At 32.2% G+C, this 21,033-nt stretch overlaps 1 protein-coding gene across 3 annotated transcripts in view; it reads left to right on the top strand.

Moving 5' to 3' along the window:
• Positions 1 to 21,033, top strand: part of LOC127734328 (ADAMTS-like protein 1) — a 57,587-nt gene that overhangs the window by 9,386 nt on the left and 27,168 nt on the right. For all 3 annotated transcript variants that reach the window (XM_052244172.1, XM_052244171.1, XM_052244170.1), the window contains exons 2-3: positions 4,979 to 5,252; positions 16,966 to 17,145. In XM_052244172.1, the coding sequence (XP_052100132.1) occupies positions 5,211 to 5,252; positions 16,966 to 17,145 (222 nt within the window). In that variant the 5' untranslated portion in view covers positions 4,979 to 5,210. The remainder of the gene's footprint in view (positions 1 to 4,978; positions 5,253 to 16,965; positions 17,146 to 21,033) is intronic.

Raw genomic sequence — 21,033 nt, 5'->3', positions numbered from 1 at the left:
AATTAAGTTGAATTAAATTGTTAATTTATCCATTTTTCATACTACATTTTATATCTCCTTTAACCTAATACTTTTTATTAGATATGCGTTACAATAGAACCCTTAGTGCACTTCCGGCATTATGCATTATGCATGTGGTGCATTATTATATACTGCTCTAGTGTCATTCTCGAGTTCAATCTCATAATTTCTTACCGTTCCCATACATATAAGATAACATTAATAGTGTAAAAAATTGTCTCTTAAATTGTAATACTGTTAACTGATACTATATAAGTATTTGTTTTTTGTGAAATTTGGTCTTGTAGTCTGACGGTACCTTTCTGAAAGCACGTAGAGGACACCATATGATCAACTCGGATATGATATATGAACTAGTCCATAACTCCAAACCAGAGATCCCCACCGTTAGAGTTCAGATTCCTTCGGTTGATTTATGGACAATTTATGCATTAATATGTAAATTTTTATGCCCAAATATATATCAAATTTGATCCTATTTCCCACACTAATCAATCACGAAGCTAATTTACATAAGTAAAAAAAAACAGCACATAAATTTGTTGCGTCCGAAGCGCTTTTCTGGAGTTGCCTATTCTCTTTCTTAAAACTTTGAAAGTCAGGGATGTATAACATACTTAATACATAAAGAGGTATATGCCCAAAAGAAGCCTTAAAATATTAAACTATCCTCCTACGGTCAACTTAATATTTGAATTTAAAAAAATGGTGTTTTATTTTTATGACGATGTAAACTTTGGGTGAATTTTCTAATAGTTAAAATTATGGCGGTACAATGTATATACAGTAACATAACTGAGGAAAGATATCTGAAGATTTTGAAAAAGATTAGCTTTTGAAAAAAAAAGGGAAAATAATAGCGTTTCTTCATTGATAGTATACACGCATTTCTATTCAAATCAATTTCCATCAACTAAATAAAAGAAAATGATCTATACATGAATACATGCGTTTTCTCAAACAAATCATTTCCTAAGGTATATCATAATTTTGATTACACTACCGTTTCTACTTGAAAGACATTGACGTTTTGAACTTGTTTGATCATTTAGTAATTAAAACATTGCAGTAATTTAAAATTGATGCATTTCCTGGTAATTATTGGTTCTGACGGAAATTAGAACAGGATGTTTAACTGTTAAAGAGGATTGTTTGTGATATAATTTTGTTGCATATTTAAGTAGAAGCTGTCTTAATTCGTCATACAGCTGCACTAACAATGAGCGCGAATTTGAAAAAAAAGTGCAATGGGAGGGAACTGTAAAAGGTCATAAGATAAATTCACATGCTGCATTAAGTGTTTTGGGGTTTCAGCCCACGGAAAAATATTTCATGCATATTCAGATCGAGAATATGATAGTCAGGCGCGGTTCCATGATTTGATTCATGAGCTCCTCGAGCGTACCGAATGGAAAACGATCTTATGATTTTTAAAGATGATTTTTTTTGAAGCACAACATAAGGTGGGTTAAACCAGTTTTACGTGCGCTCGAACCGATATACATAACTTTTTTTGTATTAATTTATACTATCATGATAGTCAAATTGACGCCATTTTAAAAGATCTTTTTTTTTGGACCGGAAAGTAATACAGTTATATGTTATAATACGTTACACTTCAAAGGAATGAGAATCAAACAGAAAGAAAACCAAAGTAAAGTAGACTTCAGTTTGAATCAAAGGAAATGTAACTGAGCAACAAAATAAAACATAACATCATGTTCCATTTGCTTTTTAATTTAAATGTTCTAATGTAGATTGGTATTGGTCTAAATTGGATTGTTTAAGACAGGTCTTTACTTATGGGGGTGAAAGTCAGATAGTATGTGGCTGATTTTAAAGCTGTGCAGCATACTTTTCCTCTTAACTTACGTTCAAAAGGAATAAATCTTTCTGCCCTTCCTGTCCGCAGTGATTTTGTATGAATACCCTAACAAATTGTAATTGATTTAAAATAAGACACCTGCAAACACTATAATCGGTATGAATTTAATAAACTAAATAAAACCTAAAAAGGATATAAAGGATAAACATTTCTCACGTTCTTTAAGCTGATCTTATACTAAAAGTACTATTTATTATTTCAATGTCGAAATCTTAACACTATTCTGACCTTTTTTAGTATAAAGTAAACTTTATCATTGTTATAATAAATTCAATAAAATCTGTCGACAAATATCCCTTTTTTCGTTCACGTTTTGCAGCTTTTTTTCATCGGCAACCGAGCTGTAAATTATCGCGCCAAATGCAGTGCCCATTCAAGTTATGGGATGATTATATATAACCTAAGATATTTTATATTCTGTGAATAACAGTTATTTTATCCGCAAAGGTGCAAAACCTTCAAACGCTCGTTTACCTCCAAAGATGTAAACGACAATTTGTTATAGCTGATATAAAAATAATATCTTTTAAGCATGCGTGATACAGTTAATTTGATTTAAAAGTATAACAAACTCTTTAGTTTAAATCTTTAAACGTAAAATTTTCATATGTTAAGAACGTTTATTTTTAATTCAGTATGCTCGTGATTCCCGGAAAAGCAAAAAAAAAAAAAAAACATTACAGGGACATGTCAGGCTGATAAAATGCGTACACACAGTTACCATTCCGTTGTAATTTGTTACCTATTGGTCTGTATACCACCCAATTAAGTGTCATAAGCTTGCTTAATCTGACAGTCAATAAATGTAAAACAAATAAATGTAAAACAAATAAATGTAAAACAAATAAATGTAAAACAAATAACTGTAAAACAAATAACTGTAAAACAAATAGTATCCTTTAGTCTTAGCTTTGAGCGGCACTTTTATTTTGATATCAAAAGAATAGACTGCTTGCTTTAATTTTCTTCATTAATCTTACGATTGGTACTGATCTCTCGCTCTTTTGATACTATCATCTTCTATATTGATAAAACGCCGTTTTCATTAACTCTGTGAGGCAGCATGATTGTAACTTATTTACTCCACCCAAGTTCAATGTTCCCTTCTTTTAAGACCCATACCAAGATCTAATCGTCTGAGTATTATGTCTTATGTCTTATGTAGGACTTGTTAGTGCTGAATCAAATGTGGCTTTGAATCTACTGTTTTGTCAAAGGATATTTGCAGATGTAAAATACCTTTGGTTTTAATTGAAACAACATCAAAGATATATACAACTAACTGTAACCGAAGGCTTGTACCAGGTTTAAAGTAATCTATTTTGTTATCTTTGCAAGATAATTTACTTTTTTCATCTTTCAGTGATCATATGAGAATCACAATGTCAAACTTTCTGACAGAAAAAAAATACCAATGGCAGAGACATGATTTTGCATTTAAACTTGCTCTCGATTGATCACTAGAGTCATGAAATTTAAATATATCATTATTCAAAAGAGCATTCGCCATATGTGGTATTGATATACTAGAAGTACTTTATGATGCTAATGTATTTTGGTCTTTCGAAAGATTAGCACTGTAAATATGGCAACCATCTTGAGATTTGGATAAATTTATTAGATCAGAAACTATAATTGTCTAGTCCTCCTGAAAACAAAATAAATCATTTTTGTAAAATAGAAATTCTAATATTTGAACTCACCTTATATTGCACGAACCTTAGTCTTGACACAAGTTTCCTCGGCTTGTAGTAATGTAAACATTAATCGATGGCAATTTGCGGTATTTGTATGTTTTCATAAAGACTATTTAACAGCTTCTATAGTATGATAGTTTTTTTGCTTTATTTGTAGATTAAATTTGCTTTATACGAACTGAAAAAAAAAAATTCTCATTTCAATTTTCATTTTTTGTAAGCACCTGGGCGTCTTTTTATTCGCTTGAATCCTAATGCGCGGCGATGAGCCTGGACTCAAATAAGCAAGTCTGCTAAAAGATCTATGGTCCATATTAGAACATATTATCGCTTTAAATACAATAGTTTTTTAAAGTTAAATATGCTTGGGTCAGAATTAAGCTCTCTGTGAGGTAAAATTTTGAAGGATTTTATCTGGATGTGCAATAATTGACACGTGACTTGATAAGGCTATCATTTTTTAAGGTGGCTAAGCAGATAGGTAAGAATATTTCGTTTGGATTCCTATCGTTCCCGAAGACAATCAAGATGTTACATTTCAGTATAACATTTAACACATAACAAAAACCATTCTTTGACTTTGGTGGCCTTTATTTTTTCACAGTAAATATTTGAAATGGGTGTAACTAGAGGTATCATGTTTCAATTAAGACAATATTATTTGTTTCTGAGTGGTGATACGAGAAATATATATGGTTGATTTATCAAAATGATCATATGTCGATTTTAGATCATTTTTTAAACTACAGAGCTTATTTTTTCTCTCTTGAGACTATTAAATATTGACATATCGGATATTATTTTAAGCGATTTTAAATTTGATTTTGAGGTTTCATATTTTGATGATTTGACTTTTCTTAATAGAATGACAAACAATTTTATTGAATGCTTTTTAATGGCCAACAGATCCTGTTACAAGGTTGTCTCTATAAACATGAGTGTTGATTTCAAAACTTGTTGAAATATCACTTACTGGCTGAAAGTTTTGAAAAATTGTGATGGATTATAAAGTCAATTGTTCAAACTTAACCTCTGGCCATCGAACCCAACTAGGGGACTGATAACAACAACACTAATCGCTCTCAAAGGCTTTCCTGCTGTTAGTCAACATTCCAAGTTTGAGGTGCATCTGTAACGAGGTTAAAAATTTAATGATATCTTAAAAGGGCAGTTAGTGAATTCATCTCTCCGCTAATCACGTCTAACCGTCAAACTTTAATGAGGATATTAATTGATGAGTGAAAAGTAAGGCTGAATATTTACATCGATATCTTCTTTCGCGTTAAATCACGTAACAAAATAATTAACCAAAGGTGCGAAGAGTCATTTATACCTTTTCAACGTCAAACTAACACTATTTTCTTTATGTCTTTAGATGGATGATATCCTATTATCTTCACCATTGGGTTTCTCCGCATACTCATAAAAATAACAATGGACCCGCTCCAATGAGCCTTAGGACCAACTCAACTGGAAAAGCAGTCGCTTAAACAGATTGTTCATAGACTCTGAGACTGACAGTCGTGAAAAGTGCTTGGATAATGTGAACGCCAGGAATTTAGCGATTTTTTTTCAGTTCAGAGAAATGTAATCCATGGGAGCTTGTCATGTATTGGACTAATGTGTTGACTTTAACTACGCTATTGAATGTAAGTAGATGTAATAAAATTTGACACCTTTTTAAAAATTAATAATATGGTATGTCTGTGCATTTTTATTAAATAACTGTATAAATAAGGTAAATATTTGAAGACGTGTTTTAAATTTTATATTAAAGTATGCAAAAATGTTTGTAAAAATAATGACATATATTACTAAAAAAATAATTTGGGCTATGAAAGTGTCATGACGTTTGAAAACAGGAATGTGACGACAATAAAACTACAACAAATTGAAAAATAAATTTTCACAATTGATAATAAAACAGCTATGTTTACTGTACTCGATAGTATTTAATTTCAAATTTAGTGTGAAATGATTTTAAATAAGTATTTGGTATTCTATTAAGTCACTTCACATAAAGAAAACTGACATGAATACACAAACATATGAATTGTATACAGTCTACTGCTTAAGCCAAAATAAATAAATTTATTGAGATTAAAAGTTTGTTAGATAAGAAATACCACCATCTCCCCTGCGTTTTTCTTCTAAATAGGATTAAATCGTCCATTAAAAATTAACCAGTTCTATTTGCACTGCCTAAACGGCGTTATTGAATATTTTCAAATCGTATCAAGGGTTGAATTTCAATCATTTTATATGAATATAAAGTTGAGTTCAAAATGTCAAAAAGTTGAATTGGTAATCGGACCAAGTGTTTTCCCATTTCATACTCTATCGTGTATATATGGGTAGATTAGTAACGTAAGAATAAACATTTAAGATTAAACAAATTTTCGAAATTCCAATGTTTGTACATTTTATCAATTTTATTGGTTTATTTTTATGAAAAACTGTGAAAAAGACACCAGCCTACTTATTAAACAACCAAATTAAGTGTAGATTTAAGCCCCAAGATATATTGAACGCTAAAGATTTGAAAACGACATTAACTTAATTGAATTTTATATCGGAATAAAACTGTTTAATTTTTTTTCATTGACATATGGCATCTTTATTTGTTATTAAGATATATTTTAAAATTACTTTGAAAATGCGTTTTAAATTTTATTTCTTTTGAATGTTCATTCTTGTTTTTCTTTGTGCTGATCAACCAATGCGATTAAACAGCCGTAAATTAAAACAGATTACTTTCACTTTTAAATTCTAAGGCTGTCAAATTGCATATTTGTATATTTTTCTTATTTAGTGTTTTGTAAAGGGACTGCAGTATCACAGGGAGTTTCTTATTTATTTTTAATTGGTATTTTAACTTTATTTTTATGTTGGTTTAGAATTTCATACGTTAAGATAGGATCAGTACATTATTCAAATTAATTGAAGATTCTCATAAAATGAACAGATTTATACGATATAAGCTTCCAAATTCGACACTGAATACACATTTAGTTCGCTATTTTTCATGATATTTTAGTCTCCATGATTTATGAGCTATTATGTTCTTGTTATGTTTTCCAATAATGCAAATATTTATTTTTCTATCCATCAACATAGTCTTGCGAAATAAAAATAAGCTTATGAGTTCTAAATAAATACGACTGTGAACTAGTCCCCTCTTTCACAATTAACATCATTCTGTCATTTACCGATGGTAAACTGATGTCTTACCCTCAGCAGTATGATCGATGTTATATATTTTGTTCTTTGGGCGAGGTTAAAACTATTGTCCGATTAAGAATATCTTGTCTTTTTATTGGAGCAAGGATTTGTATAGTAAGAAGGTCTTACAAAACAAATCCTTGTTTTGAGCAATGAAAAATGAATGGTGTATTAATTGAGAAAAAAATCCCTATACACACTTTACAGGTCAGGACCATCGCTTTTATTGCTGTTCTTCATCAACAAGTCACAATGAGGATTTTTACTTAGAGCGAAAGCTTATTAAAAGCCTAATTGTACTAGTTTGAGCGAAATTATTTGCAAGTCAACTTAAGAGAACCTTTTTTTAACTGTTAATGATAAAATTCGAAAAAAATTTATATTCATACATTCAATGGCGATCATTGTAAAATTTAAAGGTCACATTTTTTTATCAAAAAGTTACTGTAAAAGGGACGCGTTAAACTATAAAGTGATTCTCAAATAACCCATTTGGAAAAACGTTAGTAATCCGCTTTTTGGCTGCAATTATGGAGACAAAGCACAAATGACTTTTGAAAAAAGTCTGCTTAATGTTTTACCACGCAACCTAAGTTTAGTGTCTATTCCTAGTATCTTAACAACCAATTTTACTGACTTTTATTTTGTTATGTATCGTCTCGGTTGTAAATGCAGTTTATATATTACATGTGATGTTTTTACTCACCATCTGTTTTATGTAAAGGACAATATCATATGCCTTGGCTTAATATGCATATTTCAAGATGCATTACCTTTTCAGTCACATTTTTGAGAGCAATCCGGGTAAAGATAAAGAAAACAAATATTTCTTAAGGCGTTTAGTGAGCATTTGTTTAAACGTAGTTTCATCAAGTTAAAAAGTCCAATAGCTTACAAAAAATCTATGGGAGGAATATAAGAGAATTTTGCAGATTTATTATTATTGTAGACCTGATGACAATGAAAATTAATTGAATTAACTATGAGATAAAAATAAATAAAAGAAACACGTTAATATAAAAAGGAAAGCACTCTGAAATTTCACAAAAGCACATATTTTTATCACATATAGTACCATAAATAATAGTGCGTATTTGTCTATAAAATGAAATTAACTTTCATCTTAGATCCTCATTTATAACGTTTTTAAATACCCCAAAAATCAGATTTTGTTTAATCGGAGGAGATTTCAATTTATATTGACAGAACGTCAACTCATAGACACGCAAATAAGAGGACTCGTACATCAAAACCATCTCAAATGAATATACAGGTTGTTTTAAACGTAATCTTCAATATTGAGGTCAAGATCTCATGCATATACATATTAAAGGGTCATTAGCTGCCAAATTTATGCCCGTCGAATAGATTCAATCTCAGAAATTTGATTTATAACATACCGAACGAATATCCGAATATTACAAAAGTTCTGTAGGAAATAATAAACGATGCCTGGAATCGTTATAAAGTACATTTATCAACATTTGTAGGACTGAATGCCATTTAAATTAATTATATAACCACGAAGATAACCTATGTGCATGTGACCCCGATGTAAATACGTAGAGAAAAGTAAACCGATAAATTTAAAAACAACTCTACTATATAGTAAAATGACGATATTCCTCATTTTGTTGGATATTATTTCATTATTATATTATAGATTATCAATAATATATAAATTATCGCCTAATCCGTAACCTATATAAGAATGCTTTTTACGGATGAATCAATTCAACGAAATATTTAATACTGCGGTATGGGTTTTGCTCATTGTTGAAGACCGTACGGTGGCCTATAGCTGTTTACTTCTATGTCATTTGGTCTCTGATGGAGAGTTGTCTCATTGGCAATTATACCACATTTTTCTCATTTTTAAAGCCAATACTGGAATCATTAAAACAGTTTTTTCAACGGACAGTCTTTTCAATAGCTCAAAATGCCGAGCACACCAACTGAGGTCAATCATAGGTCACATGCATATGGATGCAAAGGTCGTCGAATTATTGTCTTGTAAGATAATAATGTAACAACGACGTATTTGGACATATGTTGACAAAATTGAACCATAGTGACTTCTAGTAGCGAATTATTATTCAATATTTTATTACTGTAAATGTTTGAAACAAAACAAAAATACTTTATTTATTCGACTTATACTGTCTAAATCCTAGCTAATGCCCCTTTAATAGTCCTGTCCCAGATCAAGAACCTCGTAAGTGGTGTCTTTAGAAGCACTTTAGTGTTTTTGTCCTTTAAAGAATTTGCTGTTCATGGTAGATATAAAAATATATATTTGGCTTAAATTTTCATGTAAAAAATACCTTTGTTGCATCGGTTTCTCTAATTTTCATGCTTTTTTCACATTTCTCGACTTGCGTGAGAAAATATTTCTCATCATAAGAGAAAACTTTGTTCGCGGCAAATGATTGGTCAAAATTTAATTATGACCTCAAATTTTTTTGGTCTCTTCTGAATTTCATATTGTGAAGTCATGAAAAAAGGCGACCATGCCTGATGACGTCACATATAAAGAACACAACTTTCTGCAAATCTTTGAAATGGACGGATAAACTTTGTTAAGATATCGTCTAAAATCATAAGAGAAACAGATTCCACCACTATAACTCGTGTATTACGATATTTCTTCACTCTCAACAGTTAGATCTTAATTATTTAAAAGGCTCGGCAAGCCTCGCGCTTTAAATATCAAAATCTAACTGTCTCGAGTGGAGAAATATCGTAACGCACTTGATGCAGTGGTGGAATATATATTTATCGGCGTTTGATCAGAGTTATCAAATTTTCAATGAAAATAACCTTGTCTTTTGTCTGCAGTTCTTGGAATTTTTATTTTTGTGGGGTTGCTGCCTCATTGACATATATACTGCGCACATATAAAAACTAATGCAAATCAGATTAGACTATTCTGAAACTAATTAAGTGTTTTATGAAAAATAAGCATCAAAATTGTATAATATTAATAGACATGTGAGATTGATTTATAATTCATCTGTATTTTCGTAACAATGTTTATCATGAATAGTAATATATATCATATAAATAGGAAAAACCTGATCAAGTTTTATATTGTTTTATCAAAACTCGTATAGCATCTTTCAACAATTAAATTTCTTCAATTTAACTATGAAAGCGAACAATCCCTTTTCCTCAATGCTTTTAACGTTTTAAAAATAGATGCATTTGTTTAGATTTTCACGAAACCGAAGCACATGGTTAATTTTGGACAGGTGCAGCCATGTGCAATTGGTGTTGCTTATTGTCTCAATTCCTACAAATTTAGGGAATGTATTCTTACAGACAGAATTGAACTCAGACTGTACGATTACCCATTAAAGATTCCAAAAATATACCAATATAGTATAATGCTTGCTATTTTTTACCGTAATGAATTTAATATGTTTTTCGTCTAGTTGTAAATTATGGTTCGGGTCATTTTATGGTTTTCTTACAATTTCAAGCAGCACGTTTTGCATGCTTATTTTGATAAGCAGATGGTGTTTTAGTATTTGCTTGTGACAACTCGAAAGTTTTGTTTGGGTGTTAATAAAACTACTAAAAAGTCACGAAATCCATTACACTTATCAAAATGGACATAGAAAAAATCTAACCCAGTGCATCAATTAACGTGGGATAGTTTTGTTGTTAGATTATATTTAATAACATTATGTCAAATAAAACATGGGTCAAACAAGAATATAATTAAAAACATATCTGTAAAACATGAAATACGTCTTAGTCAAGCTTGTTGAGAGTAGATTTTCACCTGACAGCTCATACAGAGATTAGTCCCCTGTCTAAGGTGGCAAATACAGGTGATTAATGAACTCTATAAATGAGAAAATAATACCAAGTTTGGTCATGCTGTTTTACCGATTTGTCTTAATTTGTTCTCATGTTATTCACACCAGAAATCGGTCTGTGATAACCTTTGTATACACTTCAAAACAATGCATAGTTTGTGTTTGTATTTAATGAACTTGTTTCAAACAATAAAGTTTCTTTGCACCCTATACATTTATTTTAAACAAGAACATTAACATACGGATTGAGGAATGTTGATTTAATTGGTAGATGGTAAGCTAGATAGGGTAGATCGTTGACCTGACAATAAATCTCAGTATATAACGAAAACCAAGATGTGTGCACAGAAGGTGTTCCGACGAGTTAAGGAACGGTTTCAACATTCAAAGGAATTGTTCCTACAAGTTAAGGAACTGTTCCAACATTGAAAGGAGTTGTTCCGACAAGTTAAGGAACTGTTCCAACATTCAAAGGAGTTGTTCTGCATAGAGGCACTATCACATAATAATTTCAGGAGCATTTTGTATTGGACAGCAATATATCGTTTTTTGGTATTATAGTGTTCAAGTATTGCTGTCTCATTAAGGTATACTCCTTATCTCTTTATCATTATAAACAGACAATTCTTTTTCGTGCTTAACCTTTTTATCCAGTATTTATTATCAGTTGGGTCCTGGTTTCCAAGCATATCTCACAAATTGACTACTGCCTTCACGGTTGGTAAAATTCAGTATAGTTCATTCGTCGCAATTCGTTTATTTTGTTCAATTTATTTATAAGTCTTGTAAGAACCATATTCAATGAATTGAATCAACACCAAACAATTCAAGCTCAGTCAAAAACTGTTCTTCCCCAAATTTTGTTACATACAGCTATTTAGCTTCTTTTTTCGTGTGGTCTTTGTTTTTTCTTTGTTTTGTTTTTGAACTTGTTCAAAATATTATTATGTATATTTTTGGTAAAACATGCTAACGGTCATGTGTTACTGACGTCACTGTAATGTCATAATAACCCTTATTGTACTTAAGTTCTCATCTTATTGCATGAAATTGTAATAACCGAAAAGCTTGGCATGGGTATAGAAGTATAGTGTCCTAACCTTCTCCTGTCCGGCGGTAGAACGAATATGTTGAAACTCACCAAAAATACCAGGCTTATTATTTAGGAGGTTGGCCTTTCGGCTAAGAGCGATATACATATAAATGATTGTATTCAGCCAAAACCAGCCAGAAAGGAAATACGACCCTTTGTGTTGTGAGAATGCAACGCTGTGTTCAAGTTCACTTAAGAACCGTTGCTTCAACTCTTTGAAGTCTGTTGCAAGGGAAAAAAAACCGTGCCACTATCAAACATACATTTTCCGTACACTATTTTACAGTGACTGTCCAAATTTCTTTCTCCTGGGGTGGACGTACTTTGCGGGTCATATCTATTGGATTATTTCTTAATTTGTTCCCGTCCCGATCATGCATGAAATATTTACTTCAAGATGTTAAATTCGTAGCAATCAATCAAGTATTCACTCAATTATTTTGCACAAAATTGATTGAAGTGGTGATGTATTGTAGAATTTATTATTTTTATATTTTAACTTACCAGTCGTAATATCATACCCTTTCCTTTATGTGCCTTTGTATATCCTGTTATTTGGTGGGATGCTTTATTTTTTTTATACAATAGGTTTCTGGCCAGAAAATATCAGATAAAAGTACAGCTTGAGAAGAAAATTATTACAAAGAGCATACAGTCTGATTAAATAATAGTTTAAGTGTGGATAATGGGATAAAACATTACAGTACGTTCCTCCCTCAAATCACTAGGCCTGTCAATAGAAAGAAAATTTATTAAAGCACCTTACAATGCAACACTGACGTGCTTACGAAACACAGTAAAAGTGGAAAGTAAAAGGCTTTAAATTTTTATATCAAAAGAAAATAGAATAAAGATAGTCATAGAACTTTTTACAGATTAATGAAGCAAAAGAAAGCGTAATTGTTGCTTAAGAAACATTAAGGAAAGTTAATGTTTCGGACAGTAATAATAATTTACTTTGATTTAAAGATGTTTAGTTAAGGGTTTGATAAATCTAGACTCTTTGGCTACTGTAGGATTAAACTGGACAATAAAACCTGTTACTGTATACTATAGGATTCATATCCCATTGTATTGTATCAAGCTGTGCAATATACTGTTTTAAAGAATATTTATAATAATGATTATGTATACGTTTATTCATATTCTCGTCGTTTGCCTGTGTAAACTACACTTAACATTACGGATTTGATTTCGTTCCGCGCATAACTATCGGAAGATCGTTTGAAGGGTGGAGAAAATTTGTAATAGGAAGAAATTAGATAGGGCTTATAATTTTACTATTTTTGAAAAACTTTTGACAAGTAAAAAAACAAACAGAATTTAGGTTTTCTGCTGATTGAGTGTCCATTGAACTTCTTCTGCAGCATTAAATCCCAGTAGTGTGATATATGCTATCTTAAGTTTTATTCGGGCTTTTTGAAGAAAAATATAGTACAAAAAGAAGGGATGAAATAATATCTGCACCGCACCCTCCCCCTCCAAAACTACAAATCTTCAAATATTGAGGTTCTTCAGTATTCCCTCCTCTCAGTCTATTGCGAATTAGATTTATGAGTGAATGTTTGTTGCTGTGGATTTGATGTTTTATATTTTACATGTATATTTAACCGTTTTTAGGTTTAAAACCTATGAAAATTGGGAAAAATGTAGTGGCATATAAAATATAATTTTAAAAAATCCCGAAATTTATGGGGAGGAGAAAACAATCATATGGTAATTTGCTACGTTTGGGGACGGAGAACTTCAATAAATCCGAAGCATTTTTGGTCAGATATTCCCTGGATGGCAATGGAATTATTGGGAAAATCAGTATAATGCCTCCAGGTGTATGTTATCCTTTCATATTGTAATGTAATTATATGCTTAAACATACGTTTATACTGACGTTGTTGAGAATGATTAGGTGGTATGGAGTTAACAGTAATAGTCCACACCGATGTGGATTGTTTAAGTCATCCAATATGTCTTCTTTTTTCTATAAACTACACATGTAATAAACAGAGAAGCAGTACTGGTATTATGGCTGTTCGTTATACTTAAAAAAAAAAACCTTTCACAGAAGACTACGACAGAAGTGGATTTCGATTAGTGTTACATTTCTTCGATTGGCTGTTTTGGCGATACAGTTCTGTCCAATGACATTGTGTGTGCTTCATTTCTTTGATTGGCTGTTTTGGCGATACAGTTTTGTCCAATGACATTGTGTGTGCTACATTTCTTCGATTGACTGTTTTGTCGATACCGTTTTGTCCAATGACATTGTGTGTGCTACATTTCTTCGATTGACTGTTTTGGCGATACAGTTTTGTCCAATGACATTGTGTGTGCTACATTTCTTCGATTGGCTGTTTTGGCGATACAGTTCTGTCCAATGACATTGTGTGTGCTACATTAATTCGATTGACTGTTTTGGCGATACAGTTCTGTCCAATGACATTGTGTGTGCTACATTTCTTCGATTGACTGTTTTGTCGATACAGTTCCGTCCAATGACATTGTGTGTGCTACATTTCTTCGATTTGCTGTTTTGGCGATACAGTTTTGTCCAATGACATTGTGTGTGCTACATTTCTTCGATTGACTGTTTTGGCGATACAGTTCTGTCCAATGACATTGTGTGTGCTACATTTCTTCGATTGACTGTTTTGGCGATACAGTTCTGTCCAATGACATTGTGTGTGCTACATTTCTTCGATTGACTGTTTTGGCGATACAGTTCTGTCCAATGACATTGTGTGTGCTACATTTCTTCGATTGACTGTTTTGGCGATACAGTTCTGTCCAATGACATTGTGTGTGCTACATTTCTTCGATTGACTGTTTTGTCGATACAGTTTTGTCCAATGACATTGTGTGTGCTACATTTCTTCGATTGACTGTTTTGACGTACAGTTTTGTCCAATGACATTGTGTGTGCTACATTTCTTCGATTGGCTGTTTTGCATGGCTATACAGTTCTGTCAAATGACTTTGTGTGTGCTACATTTCTTCGATTTGCTGTTTTGGCGATACAGTTCTGTCCAATGACATTGTGTGTGCTACATTAATTCGATTGACTATTTTGGCGATACAGTTCTGTCCAATGACATTGTGTGTGCTACATTTCTTCGATTGACTGTTTTGGCGATACAGTTCTGTCCAATGACATTGTGTGTGCTACATTAATTCGATTGGCTGTTTTTGGCGATACAGTTCTGTCCAATGACATTGTACATGTATGTGCTACATTTCTTCGATTGACTGTTTTGGCGATACAGTTCTGTCCAATGACATTGTGTGTGCTTACATTTCTTTGATTGGCTGTTTTGGCGATACAGTTCTGTCCAATGACATTGTGTGTGCTACATTTCTTCGATTGGCTCTTTTTGGCGATACAGTTCTGTCCAATGACAGCATGTGCATTACTCATTTTGGTTTTAGTTTGATCAAATAGATGATTATTTAGACTCAAAAGCACTGAATATTTTTATCTCTTTGTTTATTTACAAAACCATTAGATTTTTATTTACACTAATCTGAGTCTAATTGTTCTAAAAGGTATTTACATGTAACTATGACATCGAGTAACTTATAGTGTGTTGATTTAGTTACTTTTTAATTTTTTTAAGTCATGTCTTATTTATTCGTTCGTACGAAACAAGATTTTGATACGATTTCGTGTCAAGATATTTCAACCAGATGTCCTATGGGCTAAAGTATAGCTTGTTTATCACAGTACATTTAATACGATTGATATACACTCCGAATAGGTAAAGATTAATGAAAATACAAAATTTAATGAGGCAAGAAAACAATTTATTATGAATAAGACATTATTATATTTTATATGCATATGAAGTTTAAAGCAATAAAATTATCACATTAAAAAGTGTCCTGGTATATAAACAGCACATACATTCAATATGAAAATGCGATATGTATGACTGTAATTTGCTTATTGTATGACATCGCAAAAAATCTTTATGAACAATATATAAAAATTAAAATTTATGTATAAATTAGAACGCCTTCTTCAAAATATTTTTTTTATTTTGAAATCATATTCTAATTTTGCCTTCGAAAAAGTTTATTTTAATGCATTATCCTGGTTTCGTTTATATTTATATATGAAATAAGGAAATGTGGTATGAATGCCAATCAGACAAAAATTCAACATTGTCCAAAATGACGTGTATTTAAGCAATTGTTATATAACTGATGATTGCAATAGTGCACATTTTGACCTTTATTCTTGATTAACTCGCGTGGTAAAGTTGCCAACTATTGGCGTTTATTTATGAAGTTTCGTGAATACTGTTTTGCGAAAGCATTTCATTTGAAAGATCTCCAGCGTACTGGAGACAATGTCCAGGCACTGAACAAATAGAGCTGTTAGCGCGTCCCTGGATTTCCTTCTTTGTAATTACTTTGAGGTTAACAACTAAACCTAAAGACGATCGTATTTAGATATATCCCGCGCATTTTTAGTAAGCAGTGAAAAGGAATAAGTACATTATAGGTACAGTACAGATTAAAATCAATGTCTCTATCCTAGCATACAAATGTCGTTACCGATTATTTTCATTCTACCTACAATTTTACTAACTAATTTATTGTGGAACATATTCATATCTTGAGTATACATGAAGTTTTTATTGTTGGGTGTTGCACAAACAATCTCGTAGATGTTTTAGTAGATACATGTCTTTATTTTGTGGTCCACAGTACAAGAAAGTTCAAAATATTTCATAGCAAGCATTCCTATAAATAGAAAAGTAGGAATGCAATGCTAAACAAACACTTCAATCTGGAAACATAAAGACGACATGGCTGTATATATTTGTTCTATTGTCCTTTAAAATTATACTTTGTAACAATTCCGATGATCATGCCAGTCAACTAAACAGGTACCGTGTTCTTATAATGAAAATAAATTAATTTCCCCTTTTAAGTTATCTTTAGTTAATAATTGCATTAATCTACTGGAATGAGGTTACCAGACGGTCAATTGAAATTAGCAAATAATTCATCTGTCTTTAGGCGTTAGTGATGAAGGATACTTAAGAAAGGCATTTCGACTGCACTAAATGCAAAAAGATTTCATTTATTCGAATCTGATAGATGCCAATTATATATGTATGCCAAGTGATACAAATTCGTGGGACTTTTTTTCAGAGTTTTCGATAAAAAAATGTTTTATACATGTAATTATAAGTTATTGGAATCTTTCCATACTTTTAGTTGGTGGTCACAACAACAGCCGGATACTGGTCTGACTGGAGCGAGTGGAGTGTTTGTTCAAGATCTTGTGGTGGCGGAGTAACGTATCGTCTGCGACAGTGTCTCTATAGGAACGAATTCAGTTCAACAAGAAAGGCTTGTTCTGGAAGGAATATAAAGTACAAAACCTGCAACAACAAGGTAGGCGTATTCCGAGTGACGTAATGTTTATTTATACTATTTTGATGATACGAAGTGAAGGTAAAGAGACGAATTTAGCCTTATAAAACAAATTAAGATTAAAATAAAAGGCTTCTCCTGTAAAGAATGTTATGCTTATTTTTATGTATTATACATGTAATTACAAGATAATATTTCCTCTAGTGATCCTTATAATTAGGCATAGTTTTATCACAACAATTTCATTTTGAAATAAGTTTACACTCCAACGAAATCTCACCAATGACTACATATATATTACGTTTTTGTGGAAACACCGTTTACCATGCAGATTTTTACTAAAGAACGGCATTTCAACAGAGTAGTAATGGGTTTAAGAAAGAAAATAAGTTCAAGACATGTCTTTTTGAGCATTTACTTTAATCAAATAAATACAGGATACAGTTATTGGTTAATACGTAGCACATCATGTAGTTCAGATGATATGGGTTTTATCGATTTGTCGAATTTGTAAAGTGAATAAGGTAATGTTCATCTTAAGAATTTTTCGCCATTAGTGGCTTTACACAAAGAAATGTGTTTAAGCAAACATACTATAAATGTATTGTGTTTCTGAAATAAATATATTCAGAAGTGTAAAAGCTTGAAACAAATTATTATAATGAATATGTAAGTGTTTGGTGAACATGTGTTGTTAGGTGTCAATTAACGGAGTGCCTTGGTTTGCTGTCTGTTGTTAGGTGTCAATTAACGGAGTGTCTTGGTTTGCTGTCTGTTGTTAGGTGTCAATTAAAGGAGTGCCTTGGTTTGCTGTCTGTTGTTAGGTGTAAATTAACGGAGTGCATTGGTTTGCTGTCTGTTGTTAGGTGTCAATTAACGGAGTGCCTTGGTTTGCTGTCTGTTGTTAGGTGTCAATTAACGGAGTGCCTTGGTTTGCTGTCTGTTGTTAGGTGTCAATTAAAGGAGTGCCTTGGTTTGCTGTCTGTTGTTAGGTGTCAATTAACGGAGTGCCTTGGTTTGCTGTCTGTTGTTAGGTGTCAATTAAGGGAATGCCTTGGTTTGCTGTCTGTTGTAAGGTGTCAATTAAAGGAGTGCCTTGGTTTACTGTCTGTTGTTAGGTGTCAATTAACGGAGTGCCTTGGTTTGCTGTCTGTTGTTGGGTGTCAATTAAGGGAATGCCTTAGCTTGGTGTCTGTTGTTAGGTGTCAATTAAGGGAGTGCCTTGGTTTGCTGTCTGTTTTTAGGTTACAGTAAAGTAAGTGCCTTGGTTTGCTGTCTGTTATTTATTTTAAGCATTTTTCGTATTGTTTTCAATACAGTTGGTTTCGTTTTAACATATGTTGTACTTGCAAACACATTCCCACGTTGTTGCAAATATACAATGTCTGATCAGTGGTAATTCCTGCTTAGATGAGTGTTGCCTACCCCAGTCTGTAGTTTTTTATGTTACGTTTTGTTGTTTGTCCATTCGTCGTTTTTATTTTGGGTTACGGTATCATTTTTTTTCTCTGAAGAAGCTTATAAACAGGCAAAGAAAAAACACGACTATGACTAGGAAAAATGACTTTAGTAACTGTCTTACAGTCAAATAACCTTATATTACTTTAGTAACAGTCAAATCACATCATATTACTTTAGTAACAGTCAAATCACCTCATATTACTTTAGAAACAGTCAAATCACCTCATATTACTTTAGTAACAGTCAAATAACCTCATTTTACTTTAGTAACAGTCAAATAACCTCATTTTACTTTAGCAACAGTCAAATAACCTCATTTTTATGTGCTTAGAATGACTTAATTATTATGTCGTCTAAATCATGTCAAATGTCAAATGAATTTATAGTAAAATAACTAAGACAAACAAGTACCAATGATCTAATGTAATTGGGCAGTAATAATGACAAAACGAAAAAAATATCTATAAAACTTGCATCATTTGTCTTCTTGTATGAAATGTTGTCAAGACAATAAAGAGAATGGTGTTGTAAATCTTCATATTTTGTTCACATCTTAACCCTCCTTCTGGGAGGTCCATTTTCAACTTAACAGAACAAAACTTTCATTTAATGATGCAGTCATATATTAGCTTCACGCATTTAACAAAACACCTAAGCATACCTTCATTTGAACTCTAGTGGATAGTTGTATCATTGGCAACCATACCACATCTCCTTATCTTTATACTTATACAACCAGGATATATTGGATCCAGTTTAACAGAATAACTAAACGTGCTATTTACTGTGTCTACTATTATTTGTGTAAAATTAAAGTTATAAAGATAGATTGCTTTAAAGAAGTTTTATATTGAATAAGGAAAACGATGCTTTTTTGTCATAAGTATTTTTAAACTTGTGCTTTCGGAGGTTTTTTTTCAAGGAATTTCCTCCAAATTTAACAGGAAACAACTATTTAATCGTAGCTGCGGTTATAATATTGTATGATACATTGAAGAAATTTTAGACGTTATGAAATTTATAGATCTTCATCCAAACGGCTTGTTTATCAATGTTGCTGTTTACACTTTCTCTTTGTCCATTGTGTTTTAGGAAACATCAAAAAATCTTAAAATTTCATACGAATAATGATAAAGAGCAATAACTCCAATATTGAATCGTCTGACAATTTTGAAGATAAACAAAAGATGTCGACCTTTTGCCTCAGACAGATTTTCTTTTATTCACGCGGACTACGGATTTCAAGATACTAGACACACATTTGTGTGTCCAAGGTTATAGGGACCTACATGGTTGACAGGGGGGGGGCAGGTTATACGGACCTAAAGGGTTGACAGGGGGACAGAATATAGGGACCTAGAGGGTTGACAGGGGGACAAGGTATAGGAAAATGGTAATTATCGCTTCCGGCAATAAAACCAATGTTAAAGAGGGTCTTCAGTTTTGCCCTGCTGGATGTATAAATACGCAGCCACACACGGTTGGGTGGAGCACACTAAATTGGATGTCTCGTGAAGGGTGCATGATAATTATATCTAAAAAGTCGTTATGAACGCCAAATAATTCGTATATGAAATCAATAATTGGTTTCGTTTTTTTTCGGAATATTCAGGTTTTCAAGCTCTATAACTTCGTATTTGATTTGGCCTTCCAACTGTTTTTTTGAGCGCCACTATAGATGAGTCTTGCGTAGACGTCACGCGCGTCCTGTGTACAACATTTTAAGCCTGGTATCTATGTTCAATCATGTAATCATTTTTGTAGATCCTTTATTGTTCATCATTTTTTGCCGTTTTCAGTTTGTGTTTGTATAAAAGTTTAATGAACAGAAACGCCAAGAACATTCATTTAAGGACAGCCCTGCGTTTAAGGATCCAATATATGGTTTTAACCATATGGTAACTTTGTAGATCTCGGAAATCGTTATTTAAGGGCAACAACTCCTGTAAGTATAGATTATCGAGTTTTCTACTGTACACATTGATGTCGTAAAATATCATCAGCGAGTCACAATGTGAACCTTTTTGGCGAGTGAACGCAGCGGACGATGTGTCGAGCGGCTTATATTTTACGATATCTAGGCTCAGAAAATCAGATAATCTGTTGATCGTGACATTTGTGGTCTTTTCCCTTCTCTGACAGTTTTGACCTTGACGAAAATATGCTTGCTTACGTCTCCTCATACATTGTTACGTCACTAGTAAGTTCTGCTCATGACGCAATGTCGTGATACAAGAATTGAAGAGCGACTGAGAAGGGTTATATATATGCGAAAGGAAGGACGATAAGGGTTACTATTTGGGCCCCTGAAATTGCAAAAAATAGTAAAGTCATTAACACGTTGAAATTGGTATAATTGACAAATAAGACCATTTTGCACATAACTTTTTGGAGCAAACGGAAACAATTTTGTAACAAAATATCTGTTTGGGTAAAGCAGTTGGTTGG

This window comes from Mytilus californianus, unplaced genomic scaffold (genome assembly GCF_021869535.1).
Source record: "Mytilus californianus isolate M0D057914Y unplaced genomic scaffold, xbMytCali1.0.p SCAF_3, whole genome shotgun sequence".
NCBI classification, from domain to species: domain Eukaryota; kingdom Metazoa; phylum Mollusca; class Bivalvia; order Mytilida; family Mytilidae; genus Mytilus; species Mytilus californianus.
This window is presented reverse-complemented; position numbering and strand designations above follow the sequence as displayed.